The sequence below is a fragment of the Pseudophryne corroboree genome, chromosome 2 (genome assembly GCF_028390025.1).
Source record: "Pseudophryne corroboree isolate aPseCor3 chromosome 2, aPseCor3.hap2, whole genome shotgun sequence".
NCBI lineage: Eukaryota > Metazoa > Chordata > Amphibia > Anura > Myobatrachidae > Pseudophryne > Pseudophryne corroboree.
In genome coordinates, this window is record NC_086445.1 from 281,206,253 (window position 1) to 281,223,788 (window position 17,536).

General features: G+C 44.3%; 1 protein-coding gene across 1 annotated transcript in view; it reads right to left on the reverse strand.

The window, feature by feature from the left end:
* TNFSF11 (TNF superfamily member 11) overlaps nucleotides 1-10,217 on the reverse strand; it is a 46,662-nt gene extending 36,445 nt beyond the window's left edge. Inside the window, exon 1 of the mRNA XM_063952861.1 lies at nucleotides 9,798-10,217. Coding sequence (XP_063808931.1) covers nucleotides 9,798-9,962 — 165 coding nt within the window. The 5' untranslated portion in view covers nucleotides 9,963-10,217. The remainder of the gene's footprint in view (nucleotides 1-9,797) is intronic.
* Between the last annotated feature and the right edge of the window lie 7,319 nt (nucleotides 10,218-17,536).

Here is a 17,536-nt window from a genome sequence, read left to right on the forward strand (position 1 = left end):
TAGCTGAACTTGCAAAAGACCTCTCCCAAATTACATCAGGTAAATTAAAGTCTCCCATGATTATGACTTCTCCCTTTAAAGCCATTTTAGTGATGTCCAACAATAGGTTCCAGTCCAAATCCGGCCCCTGGCATGATGGTCTATAGATCAGGGTTGGTTACAGGTAATTTTCAGTGTGCGGAAGGGAATTTGGGGGTGGGGATTTGCACCCCCCTTCCTCTTTGTTTGTTTGTCTGTGACCCCTCCCCCTTCCAGCACCTGATATATAATTATCTCCAGGTATGATTGAGCAGCTTCCAAACTGTTTGTCTGCTTGTGTGCATGAGGCATTGAATGGGAGCAGCATTTGGAAGGCATGCTGTTCCTTGTAGTGCCAATGGGAGATCCTGGGGGTGGCTCCCTGGTAAGTTAGCTCTCAGTCTGGAACTGTTTTAGTAATGGCCTTTATTATGAGGCGTACTGTGACAAATTACATGGCCCAATGTGGGCACTGCTATCAAGTAGTTAGGACTGCTGTATCAGAGAAGCCGTGAAGTGGCCAGCAGCTAAACATGTGTTTGCAAACATTTGTGACGAATTCTCTGAATTTTATTACCAGATAGATTCAGGGATGGTTACAGGTAATATTCAGTGTGCGGAAGGGAATTTGGGGGTGGGGATTTGCACCCCCCTTCCTCTTTGTTTGTTGGTCTATAGATCACCCCAATGTGAATAATGTCCTTCTCCCCGATTTCTATGGTGACCAAAAGGGCCTTAGTTTTATCTTCAATATTTTGAATTAAAGTAGCATTTATGGGGTTTTTTCACATACATTGCTACCCCTCCTCCTATTCTTCCCATTCTATCCTTCCTAAATAAATTGCATCCTGGTATAGCTATGTCCCAGTCATGATTCTTATTGCACCATGACTCTGTAATTGGCACAAAATCCAGGTTATCCCTTGTCATTATCGCAGTTAGCTCTGGAATTTTGTCTCCTAAGCTCCTAGCATTTGCACACATAGCTTTAAGAAATGTGTCTGTGCATCTGTTATTGGTAGCCATGTCCAGACAGTACAAAATAAATTACAAGTTTAAAGTTGAAATTACCTGTATGGTGATGTTGCTCAGTTGTTGTTTTTTTTAACTAATCAGGAATCACACTCTATCCTTTACACCACGACTACCCCTCACTAAATGTAAAGATGTAATACACCTGACCACAAATGGCCAAATGATCAAAGGAGGTAAACACCAGACAGCATGCAATAATAAACTATGTTTCACTGAGCAACTTCCCCACACATGCAGTGCCAATTACAAGCCAATAATTACATAAAAAACATACATGAGTTTGCATAAGAGAGAACTGTAGTGAGCAGATTGGGGATGTCTTTTCATAGTTTAAAAAGACAGATAACATTGGTACAGGTGAGAATTCAGATGTTTTTGGTAAACTACTGTATAGACATAAATTTGTGTAGTTGCGGATGAAGTGAAAAGGTCTTGCAGCATTCCAAACACAGATTTAAGTTATAAGTGTATAGGGTTACTCAGACTGGAGTAGTTTGATGTGTAGAGAAATTGGACTCACATTTGTTTGAAAGCAGTCCTTCAGTGGTGCAGATTGTGGATTGACTAGTGTCCTTCTGTTTACCTTCGGTTTAACGTCGGTGTAACGTTGAAATTATGTTTAAAATTGTAGTTATCCTTTGAATAACGTCCTCTGAATTAATGGCCACAAGCCTACGGCCCAAGCCTCCTTAATGCTCGTTAAGTAATGGACCAAGCATGTGAATATACTGATTATACCCAACTCCAATGATCCCTCCCCCAGCAATGGCTAGTAATAAAACAGTTTAAAGAAAACAACCTAACAAACCAACCACTGAGATTTATCAGAGTCACGCCCTCATGCCTATACTCAGGAGATAACATTCCAATTTATCAATAGCAACCCATCATGTGCATAAGCAATCTAATAAAAAAAAGCAGATTCCTTATGCCTATAGCAATGCTATAATTCTTAACACCCAATTTGCTAATTAGTAATTCAGTGCAATCAGTAGTGATAATCTGCAGCTCTCATTTTCATTAGACCTAGACAAGCATATATTCACAAGCAGTCATTTGTGTGCAATGTTCTGCAGGAGGCTAGTAGATGGAATTACCTGTTGAAGAGAAGGAAGGACTTGTCACTGGATTTCCCTTCTGCCTATTTCTAGTCTGCCAAAGAGTTGCTCTGAGGTGTACTGAACGTTACCAGATTATAGGATTACCCTTTTTCCTGCTACTTGGCTCCTCTGTACCTGCTCTGCTGTGTATCAATTCTGGACTGTCTGGCCACATGCAAAATACTTCAAGACAAGCAAGCTGCAAACCTTTCACTGTGATGCTCACCTAGGGGTAAGTTTACTAAAATGGGAGTTCTGTTTAAGATGGGATGTTGCCTACAGCAACCAATCAGATTCTACTTCTTATTTATTTAGCACCTTCTAGAAGATAATACCTGAACTCTGATTGGTTGCTATGGGCAACATCCCATCTTACATAGAACTCCCATCTTAGTAAATTTACCCCCTAGTGTTACCATTTTTGAGAGAGAATCTCTGTCATTAGAGATCAACATCATAAATAAGGGATAACATGCCATTGTTATCTGTGACACAGAGGTTTTAAAGATGTCCTTACTGGCATCCAAAACACTCAGTTAGAATTGAACCAAATTCTACATTATTTGCTTTGAAAAAGAGCTTTATGTGAGAAAAGTAGGATCAATGAGCCTAAGTCAGACCTGATCGCTGTGCTGCAATCAGATAGTCGCCACCCAGGGGGAGTGAAAATCCGCCACATGCAAGTGTGCAATTGCATTTGTACGCTGTGCGAAAATTCCCCTCAGTCAGCGGGCAGTTGCAAAACCGTTCGCATCACACTCACCATCAAATGTTTTTCCCATTCTGTGCAGTGTGTGCAGTCTGTGCGCAGCCCAGTACTTACTCCTCCAGCGTGAAGAAATCAGGCTGATCGGGTCCTGAGTTGATGTCACACACCCGCCCTGAAAATTATTGGCAACGCCTGTGTTTTTCCTGACACTCCCAGAAAACAGTCAGTTACCACCCACTCTTCCTGTCAATCACTTTTCAAAGAGCCGTGTGATCGAAATTTTTGCACCATCCTGTCGCTGTTTGGAGACGTGTGCACAGCATTGCGATGCATACGCAGTAGTTCGATAATCGCCAGCTTAGCAAAAATGCACAGCAGCACTCAGGTCTGAATCTGGCCCACTCTACAATCTACAGCAACATGCCATCCCATTCACAACCTCCTTACGTAAAGTACAGCATTGATTTTCTGTCAGAGCCCTGGAAAACATGTCTGTCTGTAGTTGTGCCTAGGGTAGAGGTAGAAACTCACAATGTCACCAGTGAGTATGATGACTTCATTATGACAGCACAGGGATCCAAACACAGGTATAGTGCTACTTAGTTTTACTAGTGCAGATGTTATAGCTTTAAATATACAGCTTACCTGCATGTTTAAAAAGTTACACTCGCTGAGGTAAAATGCTCTCAGTAACATTACACCAATGTTGTGCTCCCAGCGCAGTCATAGTGAGGTTGATATACTCACTGGTGACACTGTCACTGTTGACCTCCTGCACCCATCCTGACCCTAGAGCTACAGATAGGGGCTCCTGAAAATCTCCTGGAATTTTTTTATTCCCAGGATGTTTTCACTGGTGCCCCAATCTGGAGCACTAGGGTTTGGAATGGGTGCAGGAGGTAGACCGTAAAACTGCTAAATTACTTTCACAATACATTTAAGAACTGCATCTCAGAATCCCTTCAAATAATTTACCCACAACATTGCCAGAGGGCGCTTTTACCAGAAGAACACAATTTTTTATGATACACTCATTCCCTTCTCTATGGGCGGAATTCAATTGATTATCGCGCCTGATCTCCCCTCTAAAGTGACGGGAGATTGCAGGGGCGATATTCAATTGAGTGCGCCCAAAAAGGTAACTTTTTGCGCATTGAAGCTCACCACCTCCGGAGGGTGTGAGCTCAATTGGAGACGCCGAAAGCCATCGTAATGACTGGAGCTACAATTGAATAGCTCTGTTTGGGTGCCATCTAGTGGCTACCGGTGGTAAAACATTTGAATTCAGCCATAAGTGTAGCAGGGTAAACATCTCCCAACCTCCCACAAATTGGGACTAATGTCCCCAAAATGAGATGGTTGGTAACATAGGGAAACATGTACTAAGCAGTGATAAAAGTGTAGAAGTGAGCCAGTGGAGAAGCTGCCCATGGCAACCAATCAGCTGCTCTGTATACTTTTATAGTATGCAAATTTGAAATGTTATGTCTGTACTGATTGGTTGCCGTGGGCAACTTATCCACTGGCTCACTTCCCAACTTTTATCACTGCTTAGTACATGTCCCCCGGAGTAACATAGTTTCTGAGATTGAAAAAAGACAATTTGTCCATTGAGTTCAACCTATTAGTGATTTTTAAGACTAATTTTATCTGTGGTGTATGTTTAGACGTTATGTCAATTCCTCTTTTTTTATTATTTTATTTTATTACTAGCGTGCAGTGGTTCTCAAACTTTTTTAAATCACGGTGCCCTAGAGCATCAGAATGTTTTTCACGGCAACCCTAAGCCAAAGGTTTCTATTGCGAAATTTAGAAAGAAATATTAAATTAAATTCATTGGGTTTATATGTCACCCTTAGGTTCAATTGTGTGGTGAGGGACAAGATTTGATTCTGTTTGCCACATATTTTATGATTAGCAGCCACCAGCACTGGTTTTGTCTATTACATTGACCATAAATAATTTGAATTGGTCCTGGACCACCAATCCAAGGCACCCCTGCAAGAGCCTCGTAGCACCCCTGGGTGCCACGGCACACAATTTGAGAACCACTGCCATAGTGCATGATTTACCCACCATAACCCTGTATATCCTTATCCATTAGGAATTTATCTAGCCCATTCTTAAAAGTAATGACTGAGTCCGCCATTACTACTCTCTCAGGCAGGGAATTCCAAATACGTATTGTCTTTACTATGAAGTAACCTTTCCGTCTCTTTGTGCAAAGTATCCTCTCCTCTAACCTAAGCGGGTGTCCATGTGTCCTTTGTTATGAGCTTACCAAAAACAAATACCCCGCTAGCTCTGTGTATTGGCCCCTTATATATTTGTAAATGTTAAGCATGTCCCCTCTTAATCTCCTTTTCTCCAGTGTAAACATGCCTAGCCTATCAAGTCTTTCCTTGTATTCTAACGACTCCATCCCCTTAATCAATTTGGTTGCCCATCTCTAAACCTTTTCTAGTTCCAGGATATCCTTTTTGTAGTATGGTGCCCATAGTTGTGCACTAGTGATTTTTTTTTTTTTATAATGGGAGTATAACACTCTTATCCCTTGCATCAATTCCCCGTTTTATGAATAGGGAATATCAAAAAGTAACACATATTGTGTACACAGGATGTTTCTATGCAGCCTATTTACAGGTACATTTTCCTATCAAAACTAGTTTAGGACTTAACCATCTGTAGTTCGCTATAACAGCAATTTCTGTAGAGTGCACTATAGTGTATCCAATTGCATTTACTTCTCAGGCTAAAGGTGTACAGACTCTGCTTATCTATCATCGGAGGTTAAAAAAATAATATTTGACAAAAGTGACCTTCCTCTTGCTTGCAATATTCAGTAATGTTGTAATGGGCAGAGAAATCTACTCCCTGAAGTAAAATTCCTCCTTTGTCCATCAGTGTTATTCCTGCCCAAACTTCCACCTAAGAGATCGGGGCACACTGGGTAAATATAAAAGATTACACTCCTATTACAGGCAGACCTTAATTAAACTAAGGGGGTAATTTAGAGTTGATCGCAGCAGCAAATTTGTTAGCATTTGGACAAAACCATGGAGGTCATTCCGAGTTGTTCGCTCGCAAGGCGATTTTAGCAGTATTGCACACGCTAAGCCGCCGCCTACTGGGAGTGAATCTTAGCTTCTTAAAATTGCGAACGATGTATTCGCAATATTGCGATTGCAAACTTCTTAGCAGTTTTGGAGTAGCTTCAGACTTACTCGGCATCTGCGATCAGTTCAGTGCTTGTCGTTCCTGGGTTGACGTCACAAACACTCCCAGCGTTCGCCCAGACACTCCTCCGTTTCTCCAGCCACTCCCGCGTTTTTTCCGGAAATGGTAGCGTTTTTTCCCACACGCCCATAAAACGGCCTGTTTCTGCCCAGTAACACCCATTTCCTGTCAATCACATTACGATCGCCGGAGCAAAGAAAAAGCCTGAGTAAAAATACTATCTTCATTGCAAAATTACTTGGCGCAGTCGCAGTGCGGACATTACGCATGCGCACTAAGCGGAAAATCACTGCGATGCGATGAAATTTACCGAGCGAACGACTCGGAATGAGGGCCCATGTGCACTGCAGGTGTGGCAGATATAACATGTGCAGAGAGAGTTCGATTTATTTTGTTTCTGTGCAGAGTAAATACTGGCTGCTTTATTTTTACACTGCAATTTAGATTTCAGTTTTGACACACTCCACCCAAATCTAACTCGCTCTGCACATGTTATATCTGCCCACCATCCAGATCACATGGGAGAGCATTCCAAGTTGATCGCTCACTAGCAGTTTTTATCAGCCGTGCAACCGCTAAGCCGCCGCCCTCTGGGAGTGTATTTTAGCTTAGCAGAAGTGCGAACGAAAGGATCGCAGAGCGGCTACAAAAAAAAATTGTGCAGTTTTAGACCTCCAGACCTACTCCTAGCTTGCGATCACTTCAGACTGTTCAGTTCTGGATTTGACGTCACAAACACGCCCTCCGTTCGGCCAGCCACGCCTGCGTTTTTCCTGACACGCCTGCGTTTTTTCGAACACTCCCTGAAAATGGTCAGTTGCCACCCAGAAACGCCCCTTTCCTGTCAATCACTCTGCGGCTGGCACTGCGACTGAAAAGCGTCGTTAGACCTTGTGTAAAAATACATCGGCCGTTGTGAAGGTACGTCGCGCGTGCGCATTGCACCGCATACGCAGAAGTGCCGCTTTTTCACTTCAACGCTGCGCTGCAAACATTTTTCACTAGCGATCAACTCGGAATGACCCCCATGGTTTTGCCCAACTGCTAACAAATTTGCTGCTGTGATCAACTCTGAATTAGGCCCTAAGTTAGATACACTTTGTATTCAATTCAATCTCCGAAGTAGAATCCAGTGGCATTTACTGTAATATTGCAAATACTCCTGCCACAGTATATATACTGAGGATTCCTAGCAAATGAACATACTGTATCACCTATATACCTGTGTCAATAGTAGACAGACACAAGAGCCATCACTTCAGATGCAGTGAAACTGTTTGCACTTTATATACAAGTGTGTCCGCATGCAGCTTTGCTCATGGACTTTGCTACTTAGCCGTGTTGAGGATCATGACAAAAATGTGTACTATTTGCATCACTAATGCGACATCAGTGCCTGGTCCTGGAACTGCATCCTTCAGCCTGGAGAGCCACCAGTGTTCAGCATCCAAGTCCCTGCCCCCTCATCCTGACATCACATAGCCCTGTTATGGCACTGTATATACAGTATATTCAAAGGCACAATTATAAACTGGTACCAGAATAAAAAAACTATTGGCTGCTCTGAATATTGAGACTCCTAAATGCCAGTTTATAAAGCCCAACTCAGGCTGTTCCAGTATGATAAAGACCCTTTTATAGTATCGGGCAATTTTAATATAAGCTTAACACAGGAGACCGATATTTCCTGCGTTCACCTAAGTAATGAAGAAAACCAGAGTCCCCATTATTCTTAATGGGGAATATGGCTGCGTCAATTTACCATGCAAAGCTTGTTTGAGCCTGGCCCTGATAGCAGATGCTATTTTCTAAATAGGTCTAACATTATTTCTTATTGTTTCAATATACAGTGCTATGAAATGATAGTTTATGTGGTCCCACTGCCACCACTGACAGACAGACAGACAGACCCTTTAGTCTGTAAAACAAGGCAAAGTCTGCTTTTGTTCTGCTATATTACAGCTAGTTATATGGTGGACTTACAGCATGTGTGCCTATGCTAGGAATAGATGTTACATGGAGATAATATTTAGGCTTTAGTCAAACCCTTAACTAACCAATAATTCTTCTATATATAAATAGAAGCGGATAGATATATATATATATATATATATATATATATACACACACACACACATTCAGGCTGTGAATAATTTGAATAAAAGAACACACATTATGGGGCACTTATGGTACACACATTAGGGGTGCTTGGTAAATACATATTTATGTTCACGTCAGTTTATATGGTTGTTAAGTTCAACCAAATAATTGTGGTTGTAACACAGCAAAACAAACGTTGTGCAGTTCCTTGTTTATATATTCAGGAAATGTAATAAAACATTACTCAATGTTATCTTGGTCATAGCTAACATATTACCGGTAGTTTACAAGTATCTAACAAGTGGAAAGACTGAAAACCCATGCAAAGTTTATTTTGTAAATGTAATTAGAACATGCTATTTAATTACCAACCCAATAATCATGCTAACTTTTCTGAAATATTATTAATTTATGGTTATAGGAAATGTGCACATTTGTTTTGTCTGCCTAATAAGCGAGACCCAAACAAGTACAGAATAGAATATATAGAAGAGATGCCCCAATGAATTACCATTAGCATTCTATCCTCATTGATTGTGCATTTACAGCCACTGTTGAGACCTACTGTATATACAGTTTTTCAAAGAAAAACAATTGTTCTTATAATGAGAAAAATGAGAAATGTGGTTGTTCTCTGAAAAACCAGAAACAAGAAGTGTGGAGTCTATGAAGTGCACACACATCAGAAAGATATGTCTCAGTGAAAGCGGATTTTAGAGAAACTTCTTCAGCCAACAAGCAAGGCAGGGCTCTCTACAGTAGGTGCTGCATGCTGTGCTACACTGGAGCTGTGCATCCAACAGAGGAAGATGTGCTATACTGTAGTTTCCTCATTGGCAGCACTAATATAACCAATGTAACAGAAGCTACTGTACTAAGACACAAAAGTTGAGAAAACAATATTGTGGTAAACAAAGTGTCCTGCTATAAAGCACATATAAATACATAATGTATGTCCTGTTATAGAGTACTTATAGATATGCAAGTGTCCTGCTATAGAGTACATATAGATACATAAGTGTCCTGCTATAAAGTACATATAGATATATACAGTAAGTGTCTTGCTATAGAGTACATATAGATACATAAGTCTTGCTATAGAGTACATATAGATACATAAGTGTACTGCTATAGAGTACATATAGGTATATACAGTGTCTTGCTATAGAGTACATATAGATAATAATATTTTTATTTATATAGCGCTCTTTCTCCAATACATAAGTGTCCTGCTATAAAGTACATATAGATACATGTGTCCTGCTATAGAGTACATATAGATACATAAGTCTTGCTATAGAGTACATATAGATACACAAGTGTCCTGCTATAGAATACATATAGATATATACAGTGTCTTGCTATAGAGTACATAGATGCATAAAGTTTCTTGCTATAGAGTACATATAGATACATAAGTGTCCTGCTATAAAGTACATATAGATACAGTAAGTTTCTTGCTATAGAGTACATATAGATACATACAGTAAGTGTCCCGCTATAGAGTACATCAGCGCTGACAGCATATAAGCTTCAAGACATGGAGCATGTGAGCGCCGTATAAGTGACCTCCGCTGCCCGCTATGCCGCCCCCTTACCTGCGCCTTCACGTAGAGGAAGAGTCCCAGGGTGCAGCCCACCTGCAGCAGTGCCAGGAGGACCAGTGCAATGAGGACGGACTTGGGAAACGTTCGCAACCGGTCCGGGATCTCCGGGGCACCCCCAAGCTCCGCTGCCCCCCGCAGGTACCTGCCGGGGCTCATCCCCACGCCGCTCTCAGGAGGAGCCGCAAGACACACTCCGCAGGGCGCCCAGCAGCTGGAGCCGGACAGAGATAAAGAGCACCTGGCAGGGGAGGCACCTGTGCCGCAGCCAATCAGCGTCCGGGACGGGCTCTCCGACCATTGCCCCTTCCCCGCACTGAGGGATGCTGCGGGCAGAGACTGACAGGAACGTTTCCTATGCTGTGCGTGACGTGAGTCTGCTGGGTTTTCCACACTAAGCCCATCCCCCTGGCATTACACTAATTCATGCTGGAGCCCTCCTCCTCATCATCATCATCCTACTCCTCCAGTCCAGTTCTCACTGTAATAAATGGTTGTACAGTCTAAGTTCACCTTGTGTTTGGGAAATGTATCACATCTGTTTGATACATTTGGGAGAGATAACGTGAAGTTGCCTATAGCAACCGATATTCAGAGCCAGATGTACTAAGCATTGAAAAGTGATGCATTTTACAGTGATAAAGTACCAACCAGATCCTAACTGTCATTTTTCAAGCCCAGCCTGTGACATGGCAGTTAGGAGATGATTGGCTGGCACTTTATAACTAGTGATGTGCACCGGACATTTTTCGGGTTTTGTGTTTTGGTTTTGGATTCGGTTCCGCGGCCGTGTTTTGGATTCGGACGCGTTTTGGCAAAACCTCACCGAAATTTTTTTGTCGGATTCGGGTGTGTTTTGGATTCGGGTGTTTTTTACTAAAAAAACTAAAAAAACAGCTTAAATCATAGAATTTGGGGGTCATTTTGATCCCATAGTATTATTAAACTCAATAACCATAATTTCCACTCATTTCCAGTCTATTCTGAACACCTCACAATATTATTTTTAGTCCTAAAATTTGCACCGAGGTCGCTGGATGGCTAAGCTAAGCGACACAAGTGGCCGACACAAACACCTGGCCCATCTAGGAGTGGCACTGCAGTGTCAGGCAGGATGGCACTTAAAAAAAATTGTCCCCAAACAGCACATGATGCAAAGAAAAAAAAGAGGCGCACCAAGGTAGCTGTGTGACTAAGCTAAGCGACACAAGTGGCCGACACAAACACCTGGCCCATCTAGGAGTGGCACTGCAGTGTCAGGCAGGATGGCACTTCAAAAAAATTGTCCCCAAACAGCACATGATGCAAAGAAAAATTAAAGAAAAAAGAGGTGCAAGATGGAATTGTCCTTGGGCCCTCCCACCAACCCTTATGTTGTATAAACAGGACATGCACACTTTAACGAACCCATCATTTCAGCGACAGGGTCTGCCACACGACTGTGACTGAAATGACTGGTTGGTTTGGGCCCCCACCAAAAAAAGAAGCAATCAATCTCTCCTTGCACAAACTGGCTCTACAGAGGCAAGATGTCCACCTCATCATCATCCTCCGATTCCTCACCCCTTTCATTGTGTACATCCCCCTCCTCACAGATTATTAATTCGTCCCCACTGGAATCCACCATCTCAGGTCCCTGTGTACTTTGTGGAGGCAATTGCTGCTGGTGAATGTCTCCACGGAGGAATTGATTATAATTCATTTTGATGAACATCATCTTCTCCACATTTTCTGGAAGTAACCTCGTACGCCGATTGCTGACAAGGTGAGCGGCTGCACTAAACACTCTTTCGGAGTACACACTGGAGGGAGGGCAACTTAGGTAGAATAAAGCCAGTTTGTGCAAGGGCCTCCAAATTGCCTCTTTTTCCTGCCAGTATACGTACGGACTGTCTGACGTGCCTACTTGGATGCGGTCACTCATATAATCCTCCACCATTCTTTCAATGGTGAGAGAATCATATGAAGTGACAGAAGACGACATGTCAGTAATCGTTGGCAGGTCCTTCAGTCCGGACCAGATGTCAGCACTCGCTCCAGACTGCCCTGCATCACCGCCAGCGGGTGGGCTCGGAATTCTTAGCCTTTTCCTCGCATCCCCAGTTGCGGGAGAATGTGAAGGAGGAGATGTTGACGGGTCACGTTCCGCTTGACTTGACAGTTTTCTCACCAGCAGGTCTTTGAACCTCTGCAGACTTGTGTCTGCCGGAAAGAGAGATACAACGTAGGTTTTAAATCTAGGATCGAGCACGGTGGCCAAAATGTAGTGCTCTGATTTCAACAGATTGACCACCCATGAATCCTGGTTAAGCGAATTAAGGGCTCCATCCACAAGTCCCACATGCCTAGCGGAATCGCTCTGTTTTAGCTCCTCCTTCAATGTCTCCAGCTTCTTCTGCAAAAGCCTGATGAGGGGAATGACCTGACTCAGGCTGGCAGTGTCTGAACTGACTTCACGTGTGGCAAGTTCAAAGGGTTGCAGAACCTTGCACAACGTTGAAATCATTCTCCACTGCGCTTGGGTCAGGTGCATTCCCCCTCCTTTGCCTATATCGTGGCCAGATGTATAGGCTTGAATGGCCTTTTGCTGCTCCTCCATCCTCTGAAGCATATAGAGGGTTGAATTCCACCTCGTTACCACCTCTTGCTTCAGATGATGGCAGGGCAGGTTCAGGACTGTTTGGTGGTGCTCCAGTCTTCTGTACGCGGTGGCTGAATGCCGAAAGTGGCCCGCAATTCTTCGGGCCACCGATAGCATCTCTTGCACGCCCCTGTCGTTTTTTAAATAATTCTGCACCACCAAATTCAATGTATGTTCAAAACATGGGACGTGCTGGAATTTGCCCAGATGTAATGCACGCACAATATTGCTGGCGTTGTCCGATGTCACAAATCCCCAGGAGAGTCCAATTGGGGTAAGCCATTCTGCGATGATCTTCCTCAGTTTCCGTAAGAGGTTGTCAGTTGTGTGCCTCTTCTGGAAAGCGGTGATACAAAGCGTAGCCTGCCTAGGAACGAGTTGGCGTTTGCGAGATGCTGCTCCTGGTGCCGCCGCTGCTGTTCTTGCTGCGGGAGGCAATACATCTACCCAGTGGGCTGTCACAGTCATATAGTCCTGAGTCTGCCCTGCTCCACTTGTCCACATGTCCGTGGTTAAGTGGACATTGGGTACAACTGCATTTTTTAGGACACTGGTGACTCTTTTTCTGAGGTCTGTGTACATTTTCGGTATCGCCTGCCTAGAGAAATGGAACCTAGATGGTATTTGGTACCGGGGACACAGTACCTCAATCAAGTCTCTAGTTGCCTCTGAATTAACGGTGGATACCGGAACCACGTTTCTCACCGCCCAGGCTGCCAAGGCCTGAGTTATCTGCTTTGCAGCAGGATGACTGCTGTGATATTTCATCTTCCTCGCAAAGGACTGTTGGACAGTCAATTGCTTACTGGAAGTAGTACAAGTGGTCTTCCGACTTCCCCTCTGGGATGACGATCGACTCCCAGCAGCTACAACAGCAGCGCCAGCAGCAGTAGGCGTAACACTCAAGGATGCATCGGAGGAATCCCAGGCAGGAGAGGACTCGTCAGACTTGCCAGTGACATGGCCTGCAGGACTATTGGCTTTCCTGGGTAAGGAGGAAATTGACACTGAGGGAGTTGGTGGTGTGGTTTGCAGGAGCTTGGTTACAAGAGGAAGGGATTTAGTGGTTAGTGGACTGCTTCCGCTGTCACCCAAAGTTTTTGAACTTGTCACTGACTTATGATGAATGCGCTGCAGGTGACGTATAAGGGAGGATGTTCCGAGGTGGTTAACGTCCTTACCCCTACTTATTACAGCTTGACAAAGGCAACACACGGCTTGACACCTGTTGTCCGCATTTGTGTTGAAATAATTCCACACCGAAGAGCTGATTTTTTTTGTATTTTGACCAGGCATGTCAATGGCCATATTCGTCCCACGGACAACAGGTGTCTCCCCGGGTGCCTGACTTAAACAAACCACCTCACCATCAGAATCCTCCTTGTCAATTTTCTCCCCAGCGCCAGCAACACCCATATCCTCATCCTGGTGTACTACAACAGTGACATCTTCAATTTGACTATCAGGAACTGGACTGCGGGTGCTCCTTCCAGCACTTGCAGGGGGCATGCAAATGGTGGAAGGCGCAAGCTCTTCCCGTCCAGTGTTGGGAAGGTCATGCATCGCAACCGACACAATTGGACTCTCCTTGGGGATTTGTGATTTAGAAGAACGCACAGTTCTTTGCTGTGCTTTTGCCAGCTTAAGTCTTTTCATTTTTCTAGCGAGAGGATGAGTGCTTCCATCCTCATGTGAATCTGAACCGCTAGCCATGAACATAGGCCAGGGCCTCAGCCGTTCCTTGCCACTCCGTGTCGTAAATGGCATATTGGCAATTTTACGCTTCTCATCAGATGCTTTCAATTTAGATTTTTTGGGTCATTTTACTGAACTTTTGTTTTTTGGATTTTACATGCTCTCTACTATGACATTGGGCATCGGCCTTGGCAGACGACGTTGATGGCATTTCATCGTCTCGGCCATGACTAGTGGCAGCAGCTTCAGCACGAGGTGGAAGTGGATCTTGATCTTGAGTATGGCTCGGACCCGTGTAAAAAGGGTGAAGTTCGGGGGGGTTCGGTTTCCGAAAACCGAACCCGCTCATCACTATTTATAACCATGAAATGTATCACTTTTCAAAGCTTAGTACTTCTGGCCCTCAAAGAGAAGTTCTTTACCGAGGCGTAAAAAGAAAAGGGACTATAGTATATATGCCTTTCCTGGGCACACTTTTTTTTATTTTGTAGTTAAAAATTAGCTTTTATTCTCATTGTTTAAAATTCAAAGCTAGTTGTGACTCTGACATATATAATATATAATGCATCAAATGGCTGAAAATTAATTAATAAGATAGCGAAAATATAAACAAAAAAAGGGGTTAACCTGGAAATGTTACCCACAATTAAGTCTATCCATAGACTATGTTGGGTTTTATAGACGCTCTATTTTACCCCTTTCACACTGCACAAATAACCCGGTATCGACCCGGCATATTGCCGGGTCGACACGGGTCGGCATGCAGTGTGAAAGGGGCTTTGCCGAAATCGCGGGTCGCCTGACCCGGCAATTCAACCAGGGTATAAAGTAGTGTTTTACCCGGGTTGAATACCGGGTCTGTGGCTGCATAAACGGGCTCCCAGGTCGATGCGACCCGGGACCCTTTTACTAGATAGGGAGAGGCGGCGCAGAGATGAGCTCATCTCCCAGCGCCGCCGCCGTCTCCGCCCCCCCCCCCCCCCCCCCGCTGCTATGGCAACCCGCAGCTGCCAATGCCGGATCCCACCCGGGAAGGACCCGCTTCCAATTCCCGGGTGGGATCCGGCATTGGCAGTGTGAAAGGGGTATTAGCAGAGGCGTAACTAGGGTTTTTGGAGCCCAGGGCAAGATCAATAATGGCGCCCCCCCCTAAAAAAAAAAATACAAAAGGAAAGTATGTGCGCACGCCACTGGCGTACTATGAAAAAAATGGCCATGAGGGGGCGTGGACACTGAAAATAGGATGTGTCAACATGACACGCCAGCTGTTTCATGTCATACGGGGAACATTCTTTATAATTCCACATGCACAAGTAGGTGTTACTGTGTATAAAGATGTCTGGGTGTGTATGTATAGATGTAGGTGCAGTGGTTGAAGTGGAAGTTTTGAAGTGAGGATATGGAAAAGTGAAGGGCGGGCGCTCTGGAGTAGGGGGCGTGTCCACTCAAAAGGGGGGTGTCCTTCAGTGTAGTAGGACCCCTTATACTATCTAGTACTGGTTATACTAGTACTAGACCTTATACTATTCTTATACTATTTAATACTAGACCTTCACATTATAGCACACGGTATGAGCCGAAATTCACATTATAGCACACAGGATGACCCGAAATTCACATTATAGCACACAGGATGAGCCGAAATTCATATTATAGCACACAGGATGAGCCGAAATTCACATTAAAGCACACAGGATGAGCTGAAATTCACATTACAGCACACAGGATGACCCAAAATTCACATTAAAGTAGACTGAATGAGCCAAAATTCACATTATTTATATATATATATATATATATATATATATATATATATATACACATACACACACACACAATTGTGGCAGCACTCGGATATAAATACAGTAGATGCAGAGTTTTACAACAACAATAGTAGCGGGGGCGACTTGCCTCTGCTCTGTGTATACCCCCCCGCCCTATTCTATGTCTCAATTTCTGTGTACCTCCCCCCATTCTATGCCTCTCTTCGTGTATAATATACCCCCCCTATTCTATGCCTCTTTGTGTATAGTAAACCCCCCTCTCCCCCTATTCTATGCCTCTCTTCGTGTATAATATACCCCCCCTATTCTATGCCTCTTTGTGTATAGTAAACCCCCCCTCTCCCCCTATTCTATGCCTCTCTTCGTGTATAATATACCCCCCCCCCCTATTCTATGCCTCTTTGTGTATAGTATTATAGTATACCCCTCTACCCCTATTCTATGCCTCTCTTAGGCATAGGGGAAAGGGGGGGGGGGGGGGGTATACTATACTATAAACAAAAAAAGGCATAGAATGGGGGAGAGGGGTATACTATAATACTATAAACATAGAGAGGCATAGAAGAGGGGGAGAGGGGGGGTAGTCTCTTTGTGTGTCACTGTCTAGTGTCCCCCCCCCCTTCCCCCTCCTAACCTCTCAGCGGCAGGCAGAAGTTCGGCCTCTTCCCCTTCATCCTCCTCCGACTCCCTAGAGGCCTCCATCACCGGCCGCACCGGGACCTCTCTAGCGTCTTCTGCCTCCTCCGCCTCATCGCTGTCCTCCTCAGACCCGGGCCGCGGCCTCTCCTCTGCCAGCGTCTGTGGGTGCCGCCGGCAACAGCAGGCCCGTCCCCTCAAACGCAGGGATCCCCCTTTTCCCTCCTCAACACTCAGCGGCAGGTGGAAGTTAAGGGAGCGTGACGCTGGCATCGCGGTCACGCTCCCGGCAGCAGCAGTAATGCTGCCGAGCACCACAGCGGGACTTGCTCGGCGGCGTACAGGTGCGCTGGCAATGACAGCGGCTGCGGGCAACGACTGCGGGCCGTCAGGCGGTGGCGGCTGTGGGTGCGTGGGCGGGAGCAATGCCCTGGATGGCGGCGCGGGCGCCCCCCTTAGCTGTGCCCGTCACGGCGCCCAGGGCACGTGCCCTGCTCGCCCTACCCAAGTTACGCCTCTGGGTATTAGCCACCTCAAACAGTATTCTCAGAAAAAAAATATAAGAAAATGCAAAAGAAAAAAGAAAAAGGAAAAAATATCCATTTTTTTTCCTTTTTTAAATGTAGGAGTTTATATATACTCCCTTTATTATAAATAGCTTTGTAGCACATCAAATTTCCATGACACAACACCAATCAGACATGTGGGTGACATGAATACCACATTAGAGAATAGGTTAGCAAGTAATCCAAAGTTATGACAAAACAATAATTTGTTTAATTTACACAAAAATCAGATCTTTTTAAATGAATTTAACAATGCATCAATAGTGTCTTTATAGCATATGACTTTTCTATGACACACTACCAATCAGACGTGTGGGTGACGTGAGTACCACATTGAAAAATAGATTCCGTAAGTGGGTGTAGTATGGTATGCCGGCGGCAGGGCTCCCGGCGACCAGCATACCGGCGCCG